This window comes from Chionomys nivalis, chromosome 6 (genome assembly GCF_950005125.1).
Source record: "Chionomys nivalis chromosome 6, mChiNiv1.1, whole genome shotgun sequence".
Classification (NCBI taxonomy): domain Eukaryota; kingdom Metazoa; phylum Chordata; class Mammalia; order Rodentia; family Cricetidae; genus Chionomys; species Chionomys nivalis.
Genome location: NC_080091.1, coordinates 100,408,568 through 100,431,693, shown reverse-complemented (window position 1 = coordinate 100,431,693; position 23,126 = coordinate 100,408,568). Strand labels below are relative to the sequence as shown.

The following is a 23,126-nucleotide window of genomic DNA, read 5'->3' as shown; positions in this document are numbered from 1 at the left end:
CATGGTAAAGAAATGAAAACGATGGCGTATATGATAGAGAAAGGGTCTGGGAAGGATAATGGTGGCAATGTAATTTTTATATGATCATCAGGTTCAACTTCATTGAATAAGTGATGGTTGAAAATTTGTATAAGGTAGGGAGGCTAGCCATTGAGGTGTCTTGGCAAAAGGAAGGCAGAAGTGTTCAGGGCAAGCCTGAAGGTGACAATGTCCCAGGTTGGAGATAGGAGGAAAGTTCAATGTAGAAGTAAAGTCGTAGGCACCTGCAGTCAGGAAGGCAGTGGGGAGTCAAGTGCTGTGGGAGCCGACTGCACAGGGCTGGAGACTGAGGTTTACTCTAGGAGAAATGAAATGAGCAATAGGAGTTTTTTAAATGTTGCTTTTTAATGTTATGTGTGTGAGGGCGTTGGATCCCCTGGAACTGGAGCCCCAAGTGGTTGTGAGCCACTGTGTTTGTGCTAGGATCTGAACCCGAGTCCTGGGAGAACAGCATGTTCCCCACCACTGACCCCTCCAGCCCCATAGGCTATTGAACTGGTTTGATTGTGCTCTGGATGCTTTGCTAGACATCAGTTGTGAGGATCTGGTTGGACCCAGGTGTATTAGTTGATGAGCCACGGAGTGGCTGGGTCTGGGTCCTTCAGAGTGCACACATAGTTTTTCATTGTCGTTTCTACATGGAACTTGGTTAGTAGAAATCTGTTAAGGGACCAGTCCTCATCAGATATGGTTGTTAAAAGAAACCATTTAGATCAAGTAAATTTAGCTAAGTTTAGCTGAACAAAGAACAATTCATGAATTAGCACTCAGAGCAAACTGGACAGTTTTAGAGATTGTTTTAGATAAAGAAGAAGGAGAGGCCTGGCAGGCTGGCTCATAAAAGGAACTCACACACAGTTGTTCCCTTCAGAAGTCAGCTTTTGGAAGGTGCTGAGACCATGGGAGTCATCATCCAGCCTGCAGTGAAAAAGCATTAAAACCAGAAGCAACACAGATGGAGTCGTAACATAAAGACTTCTCTCTAACGTTTGGAGAAGGATTCCTGAAAGGGATAACTTCAAGTCAAAGTAAAAGAGTCACCCTGGTGGGCATGGGCAGAGAAGAGAGTCCAGAGAAATACCAAGAACAGAGGAAAATATCAGACTTTTTACGTGTTAGGGGCTGGTGGGAAGCTTCACACCTGTATTTTGGGGTGGGATAGCCTAATGTGAGAAAGAACATGGAGGAGCCAGGCACCATGAACTCGGGGCGTTTGGCTACTGTGTTAGTAACTTTTCTGTCGCTGTGATAAGGTGTTCTGAAGAAGAGCAACTTGGAAGGAAAGGGTTTGTTTGGGATACAGCCCCTCAGCGTGAGCCATGGCAGCAGGGGTGTGACGCCAGCCTGGGAGTCAGGAAACAGTGATTACGTTTCATCTGCACACAGGAAGTGGGACCAGAGGATAAAACCTCAAAGCCTATCTGTCCCCAGTCATGTCCTTCCTCCAGCAAGGCCTCCTTAGGCTTGTTTCCTAGAGGCTCCGTAACATTCTCAACAACACAGGAACTAGGGCCCAGGTGCTCACATACATGAGCCTGTGGGTGGGGCATTTCATATTCAAACCACGAGAGCCAGGTACTGATTAGGACACAACACACCAGGGTGGGCGGCTTTATTTCTGACTTAGAAAGAACCACAGGGACAGACCCGTGACCTAACATGGAACATGGAGATAAAGAACTGCAGGGACAGACCCGTGACCTAACATGGAACATGGAGATAAAATACAGAAGGAGCATAATCAAGTAGCTGAAGCATGATTAATAAAAACTCAGAGAGAGAAATTGGGGTTCGACCTGACGATTTGAAAACCAAAGCAGCCAACCGCTGGCTCTCACCTCTACCTCAGTCTCAACTGGCGATCCTGTCTCCAGGAGAATGAGACTGAGTGAGAGCTGTCTCCTCTTCTTTTATGATTCTTTCTAGGGCTGGGATTAAAAGCATGTACTACCTGGTTTCTATGGCAAACTAGGGTAGCTACTGGGATTAAAGGTATGTGTTACCACTGCCTGGTCTGTAAGGCTGACCAGTGGGGCTGTTTTACTGTGATCTTCAGGCAAGCTTTATTTATAAAATACCATTGAAATGCCGCTACACACAGCTACACCTTACCTATGTAGACCTAGTCTGATCAGTCGACTGCCTGTGACTGGGTTAGGTTTGGCTGCATTACCAAAAGCATATATTTCCAAGTCAGGCTTTACTTTACTGAGTGAGATGGCATTCATTGTATAGGATCTCAGAGTATGGAAATAATGTTGGGCCGTGTTTGATTTAGTACAGTGTAACACACACATGCTGTGCTGTTTCAGATCTGTATCATATCTGTGAAATATGGTATGTCATTTATTCATTGAGTATTTTCTCTTATTATGTATTTTATATTTATTTTCATACTTTTTCATGTCTTCATGCTATGTATGGTGCTGACTCCACAGTAAACTATTTATCTTCCTGTTGACTTCAGTGAGTCTCTGCCCACCTACGTGACGTGCCAGCCAGAGGCTCATGAAGTAGCTAGCACTAGTCATCTCTCTGTCGTAGCAAAATGCCTGGGACAATTAATTTATTAAGAGAAATGATGGCAGAATGGTACTAGGGAAATGGTTCCGTGGTTAAGAGCACTTCATGCAGAGGACCGAGTTTGTTTGTTAGCACACATTTTCTTAAAATAAATTTTATTTATTTATTTTTCATCTCAGCCACAGTTTCCTCTCCCTCCTCTCCTCCCTGTACCTTCTCTCCCTCCCACTCCCCAATCCACTCCTCCTCTATTTCTGTTTGGAAAAGGGCAGGTCTCCCGTGAGTATCAATAGAACATGGCATATCAAGTTGCAGTAAAACTAACCACCTCCCCATGTGTTAAGCCTGGACAAGATGGCCCAGTATGCAGAGTAGGATCTCAAGGCCTGTAAAGGAGTCGGAGACAGCCCCAGTTCTCATTGTAAGGAGTCCCACAAGAGGACCAAGCTACACAACTATAACGTATGTTCATCGTGTCTCTAGGTCAGTCCCATGCACGCTCCCTGGTTGTTGGCTCAGTCTCTGTGAGCCCCTGTGAGCCAGGTTAGTTGATTCTGAGAGTTTTCTTGTGTCTTTGACCTCTCTGGCTCCTGCGAGTCTTTCTCTTCTGCAGGATTCCCTGGACTCCTCAGCCTAATGTTTGACTGTGGGTCTGCCTCTGTTCCCATCAGTTGCTGGATGAAGCTTTTCTGGTGACAACTGGACTGGGCACCAATCCAGTCACAGGAGATGGCCAGATCCGACTACAGTGGTCTAAACTGGGCTCTTCCTTGTAGGTCCCTGGGACATCCTCTTGCACCAGGTTTTTACCTGATCCCGAAGTGCTCCCCTTCCCGGTAGTCACTTTCGGTACTCTCCCTCCACCTCCACCTCCACACCCGCAAACCTGGTCACTCTTGTTCCCATCCCAGCCTGCTCTCAGTCCACCTGTGAACTCTCTTCTAGTTCCCCTTCCCAGGGAGATCTAGGCATCCCCCCATGAATCTCCTTTTTACCTAGCCTCTCTGTGGCTGTGGATTGTGGCATGGTTATCCTTTATCTTATAGCTACTATTCACGTACAAGTAAGGATATATATGCCATGGTTGTCTTTCCCAGTCTAGGTCACCTCTCTCAGGATGATTTTTACCTAGTGCTATCCATTTCCTTCAAATTTCCTGGTGACCTTGTTTTTAACAACCGATTAATATTCCACTGTGTAAATGAACCACATTTTCTTTATCCATTCCTTGGTCGAGGGGCATCTAGGTTGTTTCCAGGTTCTGGCTGTTACAAATGAAGCTGCTATGAACATAGTTGAGCAAGTGTCCTTTTGGTATGATTGAGCGTCCTTTGGGTGTATGCCCAAGAGCATTATAGCTGGGGCTTGTGGTAGGCTGATTCCCAGTTTTCTGAGAAACCACCACACTGACTTCCAAAGTGGCTGTACAGGTTTGCATCCCCACCAGCATCCTCTCCAGCAGGAGATGTCACTTGTATTTTTGTTCTTAGCCATTCAAAGTGTAAGATGGAGTCAGAGTCATTTTGATTCACATTTCCCTTATGACTAAGGATGTTGAACATCTCCTCAAGTGTTTCTCTGCCATTTGAGATTCTTCTATTGAGAATTCTCTGTTTAGATCTGCATCCCATTTAATTGGATTATTTGCTTTGTTGATACCTAGTTTCTTGAGTTCTTTATATAATTTGGAAATCAACCCTCTGTCGGATATGGGGTTGGTGAAGATCTTTTCCCATTCTGTGGGCTGCCGTTTTGTCTTATTGATGGTGTCCTTTGCCTTACAGAAACTTTTCAATTTCATGAGTCCCATTTGTTAATTGTCACTCTCTGTTCAGGAAGTTGTCTCCTGTGTCAGTGATATTTTCCACTTCCTCCTCTATCAGGTTCGGTGTATCTAGATTTATATTGAGGTCTTTAATCCACTTCGACTTGAGTTTTGTGCAGGGTGATAGACATGGATCTATTTGCATTCTTCTACATGCCAGCATCTAGCTAGACCAGCTATTTTTAATTGTACACTTTTGGGTTCTTGTCAAAAATCAAGTGTCCATAGGTGTGTGGATTTACATCTGGGTCTTTGATTCCATTTCATTGATCCACTTGTCTGTTTTTATGTCAATACCTTGTGGTTTTTATTACTGTAGCTCTGTAGTAGAGCTTGAAATCAGGGATGGTGATACCTCCAGAAGTTCTTTTATTGTACAGAATTGTTTTAGTTATCCTGGATTTTTTGTTTTCCTTATGAAGTTGAATATTATTCTTTCAAAGTCTGTAAAGAATTGAGTTGTGATTTTGATGGGGATTGCATTGAATCTGTAGATTGCTTTTGCTAAGATGGCCATTTTTACTATGTTAATCCTACCAGTCCATGAGCCTGGGAGATCTTTCCATCTGGCCCAGGGCCAGACAATCTTAACACAGAATTCTACCAGAGTTTTAAAGAAGAACTAATGCCAGTACTTTTCAAATTATTCTGTAAAATAGAAACGGAAGGAACATTGCCAAATTCCTTCAGTGAGGCCATAGTCACCTGATACCCACACCACACAGACTCAACAAAGAAAGAGAATTACAGACCAGCTTTACTCATGAACATTGATACAAAAATACTCAATAAAATGCTGGCAAACCAAATCCTAGAACACATCAAAAAGATCATCCACCATGACCAAGTAGGCTTCATCCCAGAGATGCAGGGATAGTTCAACCTACAAAACTCTCAGTGCAATCCACCATATAAAGAAACTGAATTCAGTAGATGAAACCAATCATCTCCTTAGATGCTGAAAAAGCCTTTGACAAAATCCAGCATCCCTTCATGATAAAAGTCTTGGAGAGATCAGAAATACAAGGACATACCTAAACATAATAAAAACAATATACGGCAAGCCAATCACCAACATCAAATTAAATGGAGAGAAACTCAAAGGAATTCCACTAAAATTAGGAACAACATAAGGTTGTCCACTGTCTACATACCTATTCAATATAGTGCTTAAAGTTCTGGCTAGAACAATAAGGCAACTAAAGGAAATCAAGGGAACACAATTTGGAAAGGAAGAAGTCAAAGCACCATTATTTGAAGGTGATATGATTATATATGTTAATATATATATTATACATACACACACGTGTGTGTGTGTGACCCCCCCCAAAACTCTATGAGGAAACTCCTACAACTGAAATACCAGCACACAGATCTTGTGACTCACAAACAACTACCAGTAACTCCAGATCTTGGTGAGCCAATGCCCGGCTTCTGTGAACACTGCACTGTACTGTATTGCATTACACACACACTTGGGCTCATGGTTGTGGTTGTGAATTTCGGACCCTTACTGTGTGCCTCTGGTAGACAGTGGGCTGAATGATAGAGCACACTGCTGGCAGAACAGACTGCTGACCTCATTCCTGGGAAACAGAAGAGGAAAGGAAGGCCAGACTGAAAATCCATTGGCAGAGGGATGGCCTTGAATGCAAAAAATCCTGGGTTTATGCCCAGTGCCACATAAACCAGGCATGGTGCAGTCCTGTAATCTCAGCAGACCAGAGGTAGAGGCAGGAGACTCACGAGCTGAACGTCGTCCTTAGCTGTGTGGTAGAGGACAGTGTGGCTGCGTGAGATTCTGTCTCAAGAAACAAAATAACAACATGGATATGGGGAAGAGAAGCAAGGGTTTGACTCTTGATTTCAAGTGAATTTAGAGCCTCCCTCTTGTTCCCACCCCGACAGTGACTGCAGTATCCCCAGAAGAACCACCCTGTGTGCAGGCCTTTACAGAGGTCAGTCAGTCAGTGTCCAAGCTGTAGTTTAGGGGTAAGGAACGGAATATTAGAAAAGACCAATGCTGCAGAAATTCCTCTTGCTAATTCAGTTATTCATGAAGTAGGTTTGTTTGGGCATATAGTATTGATATATTTGAATCTTAACTGTATTTTAAGGTATATTTATATTTAATACATATTTCAAAGTAGGAAATATAAATGATTTAAATTTTCTACTTTATATTGAATTGAGATAAGGATGAAGAAAACTACTTGGAAACATTAAAAAATGAAATTTAGTGATGTTTATAATATTAAAGGAGCTACTTTTTGTCTTCTCTTTTAAAGATAATTATGACCTAGAGCCTGCGTCTGAATTAGGAGAAGATTTATTGAAACTGTATGTGAAGCAGTGTTGTCCGGACATTGGCATCTGTGTTGATGGACAGAGTTTTCGCGCTCACAGGTAAGGACGTTGGTTGGTTGAGCTGTGGTGTCGCAGCAGAGAAGAGCAGCGCTGTTCCTGTCTCAGTCCTGCAGACCATAGGGCTCCACAGTCGCTGCTCAGGTGGCCTCAGACCGGCCTTGTGCCTGCGGCTCACACATGCACTAGTATCAGCCTCAGCAGATCTGCTCAGAGCCACATGAAGCTTAAGACTTAATCAGAAGAAAATGTTCTGCCTCAAATAGGTGTAAAATCCACTGTCACAGAAAATGTAGTTAAATGCAGTTTTTTTTTATTTTATAGGTATTATAGTAATATACTTTCTACATGAATAGTATATATTTTATTGAGTGCCTTGATCACGTTCCACTCTGATTTGGGGTTTCAGGCTGAACCGTCTCCAGGGGCCATCATCTCTGCCTTGGGAGTACCGTCATTAGTCTTGGGTTTCAGTCCTTATCCATGTATGACAAGCACTTTATCCACTAAGCAATCTCAGCCCAAGAAGCAGTGTTCAAGACTCAGTATCCCTTGGCAGCATTCTAGACTGCAGGAAGATCTCCCAAACCAGAGGTCCTGGTGACTGGCCAGCTCACTGACAGCAGTGCCCTGACTCTTAGTTGCCATTGAATGAGACTGTTTATTCTCAGAATTTGATGTTTCCTCTCTGGAAACATGTACTTTGTAAATCATAGGTACATACATATAAATATTTTTCCTCATTTATATTATCGTCGTTGTCATCATTGTTATTATTGCCAAAGTTTAGCTATATAGCCCGGATGAACCTCAAACTCAAATTCACTTACCTCAGTCTCCTGACTGCTGGGGTAATAGACACTCATAACTATGCTTAGCACTTTCTGAATTCTAATGAAATCTGATTATTGTGCCAGAACACAGAACTTAATAGAGAATAGGTAATATGTTTCCATGTCGTAGGTATGCATTTCCTAAACCGTGCTGTGTGTGTCTGTGTGTGTGCGGCGCGTGTACATGCAATTCTGTGTGTCTGTCGTCTGTCTTTTGTCAACACTTTTAAAATTTGACTTCATTTTGTACCCAATTTTTTTCTTGAGGCCATATGGGCACCAAAGTTCTGCTTGTGGATTCCTAAAGCTGTTCCTGTCACAGAGGAGAGCAGAGCCCATGACCATGACCATTTGCAGCTTGTTGCTAGCACTTGCATCTGGCCTCTCCGTGTGCACTGACTAAGAGACCATTCAAGAGCTGGAGCTAGAACGTTAGGTTCGTGAGCCACCATGTGGGCACGAAGAACTGGACTCGGGTCCTCTGGAAGAGCAAGTGCTCTTAACCCCTGAGATACGTCTTAAGTTTGTACGTTATGACAGTTCTGGTTTTCATTTATGGTCTGTTTCGTCCACCTAACAGTAAGAAGGAAATTTGAATTAATAGAAAAGCAGTTTCCTAAGGATTTAAAATCTGACTTGTTTGTTGCGGGAGGTCCTTCCGCTCCTCCAGCCAATAGCCGCCAAGATACCAGCCCATTGGGGCGTGGTATCTTTCCCTTTAAAAAAAGCGGCCACTTCCCTCCTTTCTCTCTTTACTTTCTGCTCCGGTTCCGGCGACTAGACTTCTTCCCAATTGCGTGCGTAGAGGGCTGTTGTCTGGGACCGTGATCTGTAAGTTTATTCCCCTTTAAATAAATACCACCCTATTAATCACAATTCCAAACTGGTGTGGGATTGTTTATGACTTGCGCCTTCATCTGGCACCCAACGTTTGGTTTTAGGACCCCTCCTTCCCCCGCTCGGCTGCCGGCTGCCAGTTCGGCCGCGGCCTGTGCCTTGCGGCCTGTGCCTTGCGGCCTGTGCCTTGCGGCCTGTGCCTTGCGGCCTGTGCCTTGCGGCCTGTGCCTTGTGCGTGGAGCCAGCAGTTTAACATAAATCATCACACAGTGGCTTTTCTTGCTGCAGTTCTTTATATTTTCCCTTTAGACACCTCAGATTGACTTCAAGTCCCCACGCAGCCTATCGTTTGCCTCGCTATGTGGATTTAAATTCCACAGGCCCGCGTAGTCTCTGCCCACGTGGTTTGCTCTTTTCTGAATCGTTTTCAAATCTCCCTTGCAAGCACAGCTCTTAAGCGGAGCGAACCAGAGCACGCGGTTACTGGTTGCGGAAAGCTGCAACCCCTTGGGACGACTCTGTCACGTGGAGGCATACACAGCTTCCGGGTTACTTTTCTCTACCCCTGGATTCTGGGTTTATGGTTCCGTGTACGGAATTGATTTAATTACATTTACTTTGTTGAGCAACTTGCATTTCCCAGTTTTTAACAAATACTAGGCGGACACTGAAACAGGACCCCGTTTTCGTCACGACTTGGGAACAGCGCCACCTGCTGGATAATAGGTAATATGGCAGTTTTCGTTTCCAACATGAATTTTACTATTTTGACTACCAAAACAATGGGTTTTTTCATGCAAGGTTTATACGACTATGGAGATAACTTAATTTACTGGTTACTAGGTTTCAGCATTCTTTTGAATATTCTATTATTTAGGAAAATTATGGCACTCCTAAGAACCATGCAATCTTTACCAGAAACTAATACAGGTCAGGAGATTCAGGATTCAAAAGCTTTGAAATCACAGGTGCAGAATGGGGACCAAAAAATTGATACCTCAGTGAAATCACTAGAAACACATGTAGCTCAGGAGATTCAGGATTTAAGAGAGACAATGATAAAAAGACTTGAAATGATTGAAGAAATTATTGGAGCTGGTGAACAGAGTAAGAAGGCACAAGGACAGGATACAATGCCACCACCAGCTATTAGATCTGGCTTACCCAGGGTTTTAGCGACATACCCTGTAATTCATTCTGACAAAGCATCAACTTCTAAAGGCTCAAAGGGAGTCAGAGAAGCTAGATGGATGCCAATAGCAATGAATGATCTACAAGAAACTAAGCAAGCTATCGTTACCTTTGGCTTGCACTCTGCATATGTTAAGGAAATGATAAGGACTTGGGCTTCTAATGCTAGAGCTACCCCCCACGATTTCCATCAGTTAGTGTCTGCAGTTTTAGATAATGGACCTTCCTTGATGTTTGGAATCTATTTCAGAGAAGAATCCAAACATATGGAACAGCAAGGAAGAGCAAAAGGTGTGGAGGTTTCCCAAGATCAAATTCTTGGTGTAGGAGAATATGCTGACCCACAGGTCCAAGCTCTTTATGATGATGAAGTACTGTGTTTATGTCACCAAGCAGCTTTAAATGCTTGGAATAGGCTACAAGATCCAGCAAAAAGGGTTGAATCATATACCAGAATTAGGCAGGGACAGAGAGAACCCTTTATTGACTTTTTGCAAAGATTAATTAAGGCTCTGGACATAGGGGTAACAGACCCAGAAGCTAGACGACTACTTCTTGAATCTCTAGCTTTTGAGAATGCAAACATAGAATGCAAAAAGATAATTGGGCCTTTAAAGTTTAGATCAGCACCTATGGATGAATGGATTCAGCATACAATGAATGTTGAGACGTTTAGCTATAATGATGAATCTTGGGTAGGAGAAGCGATTTCCAAAGCAATGAGGAGACATCAAACTGCCAGGTGTTTTAATTGTGGTAAATTAGGACATCTGAAAAGGGATTGCAGGCAAAGGATTTCTAGGAATAATATCCCTTCTGGGAATGACAAAAATAGGAGACCTCGGCCTTCAGGTATATGTAGGAGATGTGGTAAAGGCCGACACTGGTCCAACGAGTGCAGGTCAACAACAGACAGACAAGGCAACCCGATACAGTCGGGAAACTCCTTGAGGGGCCTCTCGCAGGCCCCCAAGCCAACAGTGGCCCAGTCATTCCCAGTCACAGTAGAGAACGTGCCTCACCAAGAAAATTAAAAGCTCCAATTTCTGCTGTAAAAAATATTACTGGTCTAAATGATGAATTACGCATGGAGGATGAGTCAAAAAACCCAGTAGGACAGAGTAAACGTATATTTTGGCAGACTTCTATTAATGATCAAAGACCAAAGCTAAGAGTCTGTATAAATGGCACTTTTATTGAAGGCTTATTGGACACAGGTGCGGATGTAAGTATCATTACTCCAGAATCTTGGCATCCGAATTGGCCTCTTCAAGAGGTAGATGTTCAGTTCCTGGGAATTGGAACCCTATCTCGTGTAAAACAAAGCACAAGATGGGTTGAATGCATAGGGCCTGAAGGGCAAATAGGAAGACTAAGGCCATATATTGCCAATATCGCAATAAATTTATGGGGCCGCGACCTGCTACAGCAATGGAATACCCAGATTAACATTCCTGTAGTTCCAGGAACTCATAATTCTGGGAAGGACATGATGAGATATTATGGGAAAAGGTCACCAGCCATTCAGGCTGTACAAGAACATACAGCAAATACCAAACCTTTAGAGGTACCAACAGCCCTACCTTTAAAATGGCTAACTGAGAAGCCAATATGGATCAAACAGTGGCCTCTAGCTGAAGATAAATTACAGGCACTGGAACAGCCGGTGCAAGAGCAACTAGATGCTCACCATATTGAAGAATCAACCAGCCCTTGGAATTCTCCTGTGTTTGTTGTAAAAAAGAAATCCGGTAAATGGAGAATGGTGACAGATTTAAGAGCTGTCAACAAGGTAATTCAACCTATGGGCCCACTACAATCTGGAATTCCTTTGCCTTCTCTATTACCAAAAGGATGGCCTCTTATAGTTATTGATTTGAAAGATTGTTTTTTCACCATACCGTTACAAGAAAAGGATAGAGAAAAATTTGCCTTCACAGTGCCTACTTATAATAATTCTCAGCCTAATAGGAGATATCAATGGACTGTCCTCCCACAGGGTATGCTCAATAGTCCTACATTGTGCCAATATTTTGTAAGTAAGCCATTGGAAATAATTCGTAAACAATTCCCCAAGTCCATAATTTACCATTACATGGATGACATCTTGTTATCTGATTCAAATAAAGATACTTTAGAAAGGATGTTTGAAGAAGTAAAGAAAGTCTTGCCTAGGTGAGGATTACAAATTGCCCCTGAAAAGATTCAAAGAGGAAATTCTATTAATTACCTAGGTTACAGAATAGGGTTAGAGAAAATTAAAACGCAAAAGGCACAAATTAGGCGAGACCGGTTAAAGACTCTTAATGATTTCCAAAGATTGTTAGGAGACATTTCCAGTCTACGACCAGCTGTTGGGATAACACCTGATCTAATAGTTCATTTAAACAAAACCTTAGATGGTGATAAAGATTTGAATAGTCCAAGAAAACTGACAGCTGAAGCAGAAAAGGAACTGACAATGATTGAGGAAAAATTACAGGAGGCACATGTGGATAGGGTGAACCCAAATCTTAGCTGCATCCTAGTCATATTGCCTTCCAGAATTTCTCCTACAGGGATTCTAATGCAGAGGGAAGATATTATTTTAGAGTGGATATTTATACCTAATAAACCAAGTAAAAAATTAAAAACTTATGTGGAAAAAGTCTCTGAATTAATTATAAAAGGTAAGCTGAGACTTCGTCAACTAGCAGGTATAGACCCAGCAGAAATTATAGTGCCTTTTACTACTGAAGAAATAAAAAAGTTATGGGAAGACAATGAACCATGGCAAAGAGCTTGTGCTAATTTTTTGGGAGAAATTAATAGCAACTATCCCAAAAGTGGTAGACTTAACCTCATAAAGAGAACTTCTTGGATTCTTCCTAGAATTGTACGTGATGCTCCAATAACTGGAGCCCGTACATTCTATACTGATGCAAATAAATCAGGGAAAGCAGGTTATAAGTCAGATGAATTGAGTAAGGTGGAACAAAGCCCTTATAATTCTGTCCAGAAGGCAGAATTATATGCCATTCTTATGGTGCTAAGGGATTTTAAAGAACCTCTTAATATAGTTACAGATTCACAATATGCAGAAAGAGTTATCTTGCATATTGAAACTGCTGAATTTATACCAGATGACACAGAGTTGACTTCATTGTTTATCCAGGTACAAGACATAATCAGGAACAGGCTTTGTCCGATGTACATAACACACATCCGGTCCCATACAGGTCTGCCTGGTCCTCTAGCACAAGGCAACGCTGAGATTGATCAATTATTGATTGGAAGCGTGTTGCAGGCCTCAGAATTTCATAAGAAGCATCATGTCAATAGTAAAGGCCTAAAGAAAGAATTTTCCATTACATGGCAACAAGCTAAGGACATTATAAAGAGATGTCCTACTTGTTCCTTCTATAATCAAACACCGTTGCCTGCAGGGAGTAACCCAAAGGGTACTAAGAGAAATGAAATCTGGCAGATGGATGTGTTCCACTTTATGGAATTTGGTAAATTAAAATATGTACACCACACCATAGACACGTATTCAGGTTTTCAATGGGCTACTGCCCTGAGCTCAGAAAAGGCTGATTCAGTAATCACACATCTATTGGAAGTTATGGCCATCATGGGAATACCTGCACAAATAAAGACAGACAATGGTCCAGCATATGTATCTAAGAAAATGAAATGCTTTTTTGCTTATTATAATATAAAACACATTACAGGTATACCACATAATCCCACAGGTCAGGCAGTTATAGAAAGATCAAATCGTACTATAAAGGATATGCTGAACAAACAGAAAGGGACCGAAAATACCCCCAGAAATAGATTACATAATGCTTTATTGACCCTGAATTTTCTTAACGCTAATGAGAAAGGAACGACAGCAGCAGAAAGACATTGGATAATGGAAAAGTCTGCTGAACTAAATCAACCAATTTATTTCAAAGATGTGCTGACCTCTCAATGGAAGCCAGGAGATGTGCTACGTTGGGGAAGGGGTTTTGCTCTTGTTTCCACAGGAGAAGAAAAATTGTGGATACCATCAAAATTAATAAAGGTTCGATTTGAAGAGGAGAAACCTCTTGGAAAGGAGAAATGACAACTCATCCACAATGATGATATTCCTACAGGTGGTAAGAAAAACATATAGAATGGGGGCAGGGTTCTGTTCTTATCTCCACAGGAAAACACTCATCTTTGAAAAATTCAAAGGATCCTGGATGTTTGGATACTGACAGATGGAAAAATACTTGCCCAATTGGAACTATCAAGAAAACTGAATAAGTTGTGTAAGTAAAATATACTAAACCATATTTCTAAATTTATAGAGCTGGTTTTGAAGTTGGACTCTGGCTCAGTCCCTCTCCAATTCCAAGCCTGTTGGTAAGAGAAAAACCCAGAGTTTCTGGAGTTTCTGTCTCATGTCAAGAGCCATGATAGGGGACAGAAAGAAATATGAGTTTAGAAAACATCTTTGCTTTTCTTCATATCTATCATACTTTTCATTGAATATATCTATCATTCCTTTCATTGAATATATATATATATACGTGTGTGTGTGTGTGTGTGTGTGTATATGTCTATATGATTAATGTTTAAGTTTTTCACAATGAACAATGAGTTTTTCCCGAAGTGACATTTAAAGTTTCCAGGAAGAAGATGGGGCCCCATAACAACGACTCCACCTGGTTGATATGACGTCATGATACTGATAGCGCTACTACAAGACCTGTTTTGGGTACCAGCTGCACAAGACGATCCCAACTTGGTTAGCTGAAATGGTGCACCTCTTATACAACATTCTGGCCAGACCTGCACAAAATACTCAGAGACTATTTGCAATTTTAAAAGACATCGATCTTGAAATTTAACCATCATTTTACTTTCACAGGATCCCCCAGAAAGAACGTCGCCCCCATGACAGCTGGAAGTAACTCTAGAGGACGACGTCCCCTCTCCCAGTAAAGTTTGCCCTTGGGTTTAGGGACATCATTTAGGGGTTGATTATAAATTGGTATATGGTTGAGGGTTGGGGAAGGAATTTTATAATAAGCTCAGGGATCATTAAAAAAAAAAAAAAGAGGGATAATAGATTGGTACTTGTTGGTACTTGTGAGTTATTGTTTTGAGACAAATGTATTGGTATCGATTCTTATATATTGATACAAAGTGAAATTATATTGACTATTGTATGCATGCATGTTTCTACCTCTGTTTAAAAACATTTTTTATGTATTGACATATATTGTATTGATATATAGTGTATATATTTACCATATTGCAGTGTACATTTCTACCTCTGATTAAGATACATATTGCTTGTGTATTGATATACATTTACCATACTGCAATGTATATTTGTACATTGTTTATATTTGGAGGTCATTGTCCTCATTTGTTTCACAGTTGTTTATTGTCTTAGTCTTTAAGTTAGATAGGTATTGAGAATTATATAGATCAATAATATTCTAAGTTTGTCATTTATAATTAGACTAATCAGGTTCTTTAGATACATAGAGATCATACTCAGTATAGATAATCTTCAACCTCTTCAAAGAGCTGTAGAAAATGGCCTTTAATCTAACTCAGAGTTTTGTGGTAGTGAGACACAATTGCTCCTGGCAACACCGCTCTATTCCCGAGAGAATGTTGAGCACCAAAGACACTCCACCTGGAGCCTTTCTTCTTGGCTGAACTGGCCTTTGGGTAAAGAAATGCCCATACCTCAACCACTGACAGAAATACAGAGTATCTGTGAATGGAAAAAACAGGACTGTCATATCCTGCCAAGACAGGGTAAGATAGTTTTGACAAGTTTCTTGCCTTTGAAAATGGTGTGTCAGTTATGTTAGGCCTTAGCCAAAGTTGGTTGCTTCAACGCTGCAAACGTGACCTTGGGTGATTGCCCAGGTAGCTAGTTGTCTCTGTGATTTGTTGCATGTTTTAGAAGTTGTTTGATTGCACTTCCTAATTACTCAGGTAACATTATTTCCCTTCTCAGATCTTCGATGGGGTTGAAGACTATATAAATATAGTTACTTTCGACTCATAACTTAGCCAAGCTATTTATTATATAAGACCTAAGCTAGTTAGAATAGGATATTTGTACTTATTGTATATAATTTCATAGTAGGTTTAGAACTCTCTTACTTAAATAAAAGGGGGAGGTGTTGCGGGAGGTCCTTCCGCTCCTCCAGCCAATAGCCGCCAAGATACCAGCCCATTGGGGCGTGGTATCTTTCCCTTTAAAAAAAGCGGCCACTTCCCTCCTTTCTCTCTTTACTTCCTGCTCCGGTTCCGGCGACTAGACTTCTTCCCAATTGCGTGCGTAGAGGGCTGTTGTCTGGGACCGTGATCTGTAAGTTTATTCCCCTTTAAATAAATACCACCCTATTAATCACAATTCCAAACTGGTGTGGGATTGTTTATGACTTGCGCCTTCACTTGTTCCTGCTTAGTTTTTTATATTATGATAGAAATTCTGAACCATGTTATCTTCCCAGCTAAAATTTGAACACTTGTGTTTAGTTCATAGTAATAATCATATTCAGAGTGCAAGTAGTAAGAATAGTAAGTGTGGAGAAAGAGGCCGTGTGGATTGAATCAGATCGTCACACAAAGCACACCTACATGTGGCTGGCATATTATTACAAGGCTTTAAAGCAGATGTTAGCTGGTATACACACTAACTATCTGGAAAAGTACGGTTCTGTCTGGTGCACCTCCCCCCCTGCCTGAGTAGGCAGACTACAGGTATGAGACAAGACAAAGAAGATGTAAGATGGTCATGTTGTAAGCCTAAGATATTTACTGTCTGGATTTTCACAGAATAAATTTGCTATCTTCTGTCATTATAGGAGTTATACTGAGTGATATAATTATATATATACTTAATGAAGTAATTATAAGATTTCACAATTCTGTTCAAAAGGAAGTTATTAATATCTTAGTATTAATTACTTTGTTAATGGTAGCTTGTCAACATGAGAGACTTGAAACACTGATAACTTCGATATATCTATATCATCTATATCTCTATAGAGAGAGATATGAACAGCAAAAGGAAAGAGGTGAACCCCTGGTCCCACTAGCTCTTGAGGAGGTTCTGAAGGGGACTCTAAAAGCAAAAAGAGGCGCTTGGTGCCTGAAGCAAAGGAGGCACACAGAGTAGAGACTCTCTGCTGTGCTCTGCTCAGGTTCCCCAGGGGCCCTCTGGAAACCTTGCTGGCCACATTCAGCCGAATGCACACGCCCAGGGGATTGTTTTCCTATTGTGCTTTGCTTCTGCCTTAAGGTTGTACCTTCCACAATTCACCTGGTTTATTTTCAGTGTGCCCATCCCATTTGGACTTGCCAATTTGATGACATAAATTAATGAATACTGTATAATCCAACAATATGTAAAGATAAAAGTTTTATTCCAGTGATAATCTCATGTGGATGCTTTGAAAAGATGCTTAGGGAAGGGACACTTAAAACATTGGTATTGGGTTTAGTTCAAACAGTATAAGGTGGGAAGAGAGGTTGAGACGAAGCCAAGCGTTGCACCCAGACGAGCTCACCAGTTTAATCCCTTCATCATGTTAGAGAAATCCGAGCTAGAAATCGTGGTGTGCACGTGTTTCATTCTAGCAAGAAAAGAGAGGCGTTGATTAGTGAGTCATCATTTTTAAAGAAAGTTTGCCTGATAGTGAAAGACACGTGAGGTGCTGTGGGGACCCAGAGCCTGCGCCTGAGCTGCCTTCTCCATGTGCATTCGTCAGGTTCAGTGTCTGTGGCGTGTGCAGCTTGTTCTGGAACCCTGATAATTTTGATTAATCAGAATTTGGCCTTATTGTATCGGCAGATAAGGACATTTGTTACACTTTACAATTCATCTGAAGAAGGCAGTTCCAAGAAAGCCGCCATCTAAAGATGTTCTCTGAGATCTTTGTCAAGAAGCCTGGTGCAGAATGGCGGCATCTCTGGGAAGTGTTTGCCCTGTTCTGGGCTCACATTTAAATAAAGTAGAGTCTACTTTTTCCCACCTCGCTCCCTTAAAGCAAGAGTGCTTAAAAGTCATCTCCTCAAGAGCCCTTTTTGGAGTCTTCCAGGCCATTGTTCTGCCTGGGATAGTGAGTCCAGCTCAGCTGACATTAGGAAGTACTGAGTAGCGTTGTACTGAAGCGGCAGAAAGGGGAATTGGGGCATCTCATAGAACTGGAAGCAGCATTGCCAGTTGAAATTAAATTTAGTCAAAAGAAGAAAATCACTTTTGACATGTTGGAAAATAAAAAGGACGCATCAAAGATTCTAATATGCCTGCCATCCATGGCGTTGTTTCTTTAACCAGAGGCAGATGTCCTAATTGAAAAGGAATCTTCTGTAGGTTTCTATTTTAAGGTCAGAGTAATCACTTAAACCTTCGATGCTTTTAATGCTTTCTCTGGAAAGAGTTAGCTCCCTGAGAGAGTTCACCTCTTGTGGTACAGACACAGATTAGATTAGATTGTAGGAGATATGCACAGTAACTGAGAGAGAACTGGGCAGGAAGCCAGAGAACCCTGAGGGCCCTTGAGCTCTGGTGCTGATTTGACCTTGGGTGAAGGGACTGGGCTCTGTGCTCCTTAGGCTGCTGTCCCGTCTGGGGACGTTCCTACAAGGCTCTTGGGAAATGTCCAGCAGATTCACCCAGAGATTCAAAGGCACCTTAACCTCCGCTGTGTTGAGTCACTGGCAAGAATGACTTAAGTATGAGAAGGTGGCCTCAGGGTCAGTGTGGTTTAGAGTCCAGAGTGCTGGGCTGTCTGTGTCAGCGGTCAAGGGGTGCCCTCTCTAGAAAGTCCACATGTTAGTCGAGATACGCTGTGTGCCTACGCATCTTTGTGATTGGGCTTAGCCAGTGGAACTGTTCAGGTGGGCTGTTAGAGTTCTACCATGTTATTTATGTGGAGTTTTCAATGAATTGGGCATGGTGGTGCGGATCCAATTCCAGCACTCAAGTGACCAGGCAGGAGGGTCATCAAGTGTATGCAGCCAATCCCAACCAGCCAGTTCTAGGTAAACCTGAGAAACTCAGTGAAACCTCTCTCTCAGATAATAAGTAAATAAATCGCCCTGAAACAGTTGTTTGTCAAGCACTCACAGACTGATGTTGGTAAAAGAGAAGGGATGGAGCTCACACATCTAAACTCAGTGGGTTATTGTAGTCAAAAAGCTACCAAGGCAAATGACTTGGGAAGACAAACCAGGGCACTGTTTTTTGTTTGTTTGGGAGTTTTTTTGTCTTATTTTGGTTTCGGTTTTTTGAGATAGGGTTTCTCTGCATAGTCCTGGCTGTTTTAGAACTCACTCTATAGGACCAGGCTGTCCTTGAACTCACAGAGAACCACCTGCCTCTGCCTCTCTGAGTGCTGGATTCAAAACATGCACCACCACTGCCCAGCAAATGCACTGTTAATGTTGGTGATTTCTGTGGACTGGGGTTGAAAAGGGAGCAAGAAAAGAACTGAAGACTTCATCTTACACAGTTCAGGGGAGAGGTGCTACAAACATCTTATAACTTAGAAATCTGGCCATTTGACTTTCTGTGCTTTAGGAAGGAATCATAAACTGTAATGCTTGTAATCTGTTCATATAGACTCAGTCGTACCTTAGAGATTCTGCCTTTGTTATACTTTATGCTTTTTGTTTTGTTCTGGTGTGTGTGTGTTTCTTGTTTGTTTTTTGCTCTGCAGTCTTGGCTGGGATTCTCTCTGTGCACCAGACCGGCAGTCTTGCACTCTCTTCCTGTCTTTGCCTTCCCAGTGCTCAGACTGCAAACATGTCCCCATGCCTGGCTTCTGTATTTTTTTTAAAGTAGAATTCTTAGATCATTGATATGAACCTATGAGTCTTTTTCCCCTTTCCTTGTGTGTGTGTGTGTGTGTGTTGCATTTTGTTACAAATATTCTTTCTGCAGGGACACTTTTGGAGGTCAGAAGTCAACGTTAAGTATCATCCTCTTGCTGCCCACCATATTCTTTTAAGTGCATTTATTATTAGTGTATATACACATACATGCATGCCATGGTCTGTTGGTAGCGATCAGAGGACAGTCAGTGGGAGTAAACTCCCTCCTTCTGCCATGTTGGTCCCAGGGACTGAATTCAGGACATCGAGTTTGGCAGCAAGTGTTTTTACCCACTGAGCCATCTTGTAGGCCCTCCACCTTGTATTTTGAGACAAGGTCTCTGACAGATCTCGCTGTGTAGCCCAGGCTGGCTTGGAACTCACTCTGTAGACCAGGCTGGCCTGGAATTCACAGAAACCCACCTCCCTTTCTCTTGAGTGGTGGAATTAAAGGTGTGAGCCAGTGGGCTCAATGACACACTGTATTTTTATTTTTTTCTTTTAACTTAAAGATGTATTGCTGGGCAGTGGAAGTGCACACCTTTAATCCCAGTACTCAGGGGGCAGAGGCGGGTAGATCTCTGTGAGTTTGAAGCCAGCCTGGTCTACAGAGTGAGTTCCTAGATAGCCAGAGCTACACAGAGAAACCCTGTCTTGAAAAACCAGAAAAAAAAAAAAAAAGGAGTAATAAACAGTATGGAGGCAACTTTAAAAAAATGTATTTCCTAATTTTTTTAAAGTTCTTCACCAATGTATTGTATGGAGTGTGTTTAACTGTCAAATATTAGAGAATTTTTCACTATATCTCTGTTACTGATTTCTTGTTCAACTCCATTGCAGTCCAAGAACATTCATTATTTCAGTTCAATTAAATGTGGAGACTCTTCTGCTAGCACAGGATGTGTCTCGGGGAGTATGCTCCTGTACTTGAGAGTTACGTGTGCTTTTTGTGCTCTAAGAGAATCTGTGTCTTTGGGCAGGAGGGATGGCTCAGGGGTGGCTCACCGCCCTGTGTGGCTTCAGTCCCAGGTGATCTGATGCCCTTCTCAGGCACTGCGTTCACCTGTGCATAGACACACGCAGGCAGAGCACTCATACACGTAAAATAAAGATAAACGACATAAAACAATCTCTGCTTACTCCAAAGTTAAAAGATTTTCACCCGTGTTTTCCTTTCTGTGGAGATGTTGTAATATTAACTTGTACCTTTAATGGGAGTTCTATTTTCAGTTGTTTTCTGTGAGTGGTGTGAGGCGTCGGGGTTCATTTCTTCAAACATTCAGTGCTCTTATTTATAAAGCTGTCTTTCCTAACACCACTGAGGAAGACACACACTCTACACATACACACTTACACACACACTCTATATACACATACACTCTACACACATACTCTACACACACACTCTACACATACACACTTACACACACACTCTATATACACACACACACTCTACACACACTCTATATACACACACTCTACACATACACTCTACACACACACTCTATATACACACGCACTCTACACACACACTCTATATACACACACACTCTACACACACACTCTATACACACGCACTCTACACGAACACACTCTACACATACACACTATCACACACACACTGTACACACACACACTCTACAGACACACACTCTACACATACACACTATCACACACGCACTCTATACACATACACACTACACACACACACTCTACACACACTCTACACACACACTCTACATACACACACTCTACACACACACATTCTACACACACACATTCTACACACACTCTACACACATGCACTCAACACACATGCACTCTATACACACACTTTATACACACACACTACATACAGACACTCTACACACACACTCCACACACACTGTATACACACATACTATACATGCGCACACACACTACACACTCTGTACACACTCCATACAAACTCTGTACACACACACACACACACTTTTAACCTGTTGATCAAATTTATCCTTACATCAACACCACAACATCTTGATGACTGCTGGTTTTTAGTAAGTGATGTCGTGTTGTTTGAAATTTTGCTTACCATTTTTTCGTTTTCTTAATGCTTGCTTGTTTGAGGTATGTTTCGTGTGTGTGTGTTTACACTGAAAACACTTGGCAAATCTAGAAATGAGATGAAAAGTCAAGTCACTGGATGACTTTTGTTTTCTATTAGGTCTTTCTGAATTAGTTCAGTATGTTCTATGTAAGTTTAGCATAGAAGTCTTGTATTTTTTTTTTTTTTGCTACATTTGTTCCTGTGTTTTTCTCTTTTCCATACTAATATAAGAGGAATCCCTCACCCCTTCACTATTATGCTGTTTTGTTTCTGGATGATTCCTTGACATTTTACCAAAGATTTACGCTGTGACCTGTGTCCTAGTTACGGTTTCTATTGCTGTCATGAAATGCCGTGACCAACGCAACTTGGGGAGGAAAGGGTTTACTTTTCTTATGTTTCCAAATCACTGTTCATCACTGAAGGAAGTTAGGACAGGAACTCAAGAAGGGCAGGAACTTGGTGGCAGGAGCTGATGTAGAGGCCATGGATGGGTACTAATTACTGGGTTGCTTTCCTAATGTGCGAAACAATCCCACACCAGTTTGGATTCAAAGGGTTATTTATTTGAGGGGAAAAAACTTACAGAACACTGTCCTACACGACAGCCAGGAAAGGAGTCTAGTCGCTGGAGAGAGAGAGAGAGAGAGAGAGAGAGAGAGAGAGAGAGAGAGAGAGAGAGAGGAGGGCTGCTGCTGCTTTTTAAAGAGAAAGAGACCACACCCCAGTGGGCTGGTATCTCAATGGCTATTGGCGGAAGGAGCTCCCACAGCACTTCCTGTGGCTTGTTCAGCCATCTTTATTACAGAACCCAGGACTACCCGCCCAGGCATGGCACCACTCTTTAGGCTGGGCCCTCCACCATCAATCACTCATTAAGAAAATGCCCTACAGGCCTCCCTGCAGCCCAGTCTTACAGAGGCATTCTCTCAGTTGAGGTTCTCTGTTGTCCAGTGAGTCTGGCTTGTCTTACACTGGCATGAAACTAGCCAGCACAGGCATGTGACTCTTGCATGATGTAAGTTTAGCATAGACCGTTCTTCTCTTGCTTTGGGATGGCAGGTAGACTTGATCACATTGTCATAGTCAAGGGTGGGCTGATTCAAAGCTGACATTACAAGGACATGCTTGTTTCCTGATCTCTTTGTCCTAGAGTCTTAGAGTTTGACCTTGAGGATTCAAACTTGAATCCAGGGTTGTTTACCAAAACTCCTTTTTAATATGCCAGGTTGTCATAGTGCCTGTCAGTGAAGTCTGCCAGGATGCTGCCCTGCCTCTCCTCCTCCTAACTGCTGCTCACTTGGGCGGTCTCCCTAGTGGGAAGTTCAAATGCTGAGTCTCCATCTCCTTGTCTGTCTTTTCTCTATAATGTGTCTAGTGAGTCTCCATCTCCTTGCCTGTTTTTTTCTCTATAATGTGTCTAGTGAGTCTCCATCTCCTTGCCTGTCTTTTCTCTATAATGTGTCTAGTGAGTCTCCATCTCCTTGCCTGTCTTTTCTCTATAATGTGTCTAGTGAGTCTCCATCTCCTTGCCTGTCTTTTCTCTATAATGTGTCTAATA

At 42.0% G+C, this 23,126-nt stretch overlaps 1 protein-coding gene across 1 annotated transcript in view; it reads left to right on the top strand.

Annotated features, from left to right (window-relative positions):
• The window catches only part of Btbd8 (BTB domain containing 8), a 72,707-nt gene that overhangs the window by 16,022 nt on the left and 33,559 nt on the right, over positions 1-23,126 (top strand). The window contains exon 4 of the mRNA XM_057772030.1: positions 6,676-6,793. Coding sequence (XP_057628013.1) covers positions 6,676-6,793 — 118 coding nt within the window. The remainder of the gene's footprint in view (positions 1-6,675; positions 6,794-23,126) is intronic.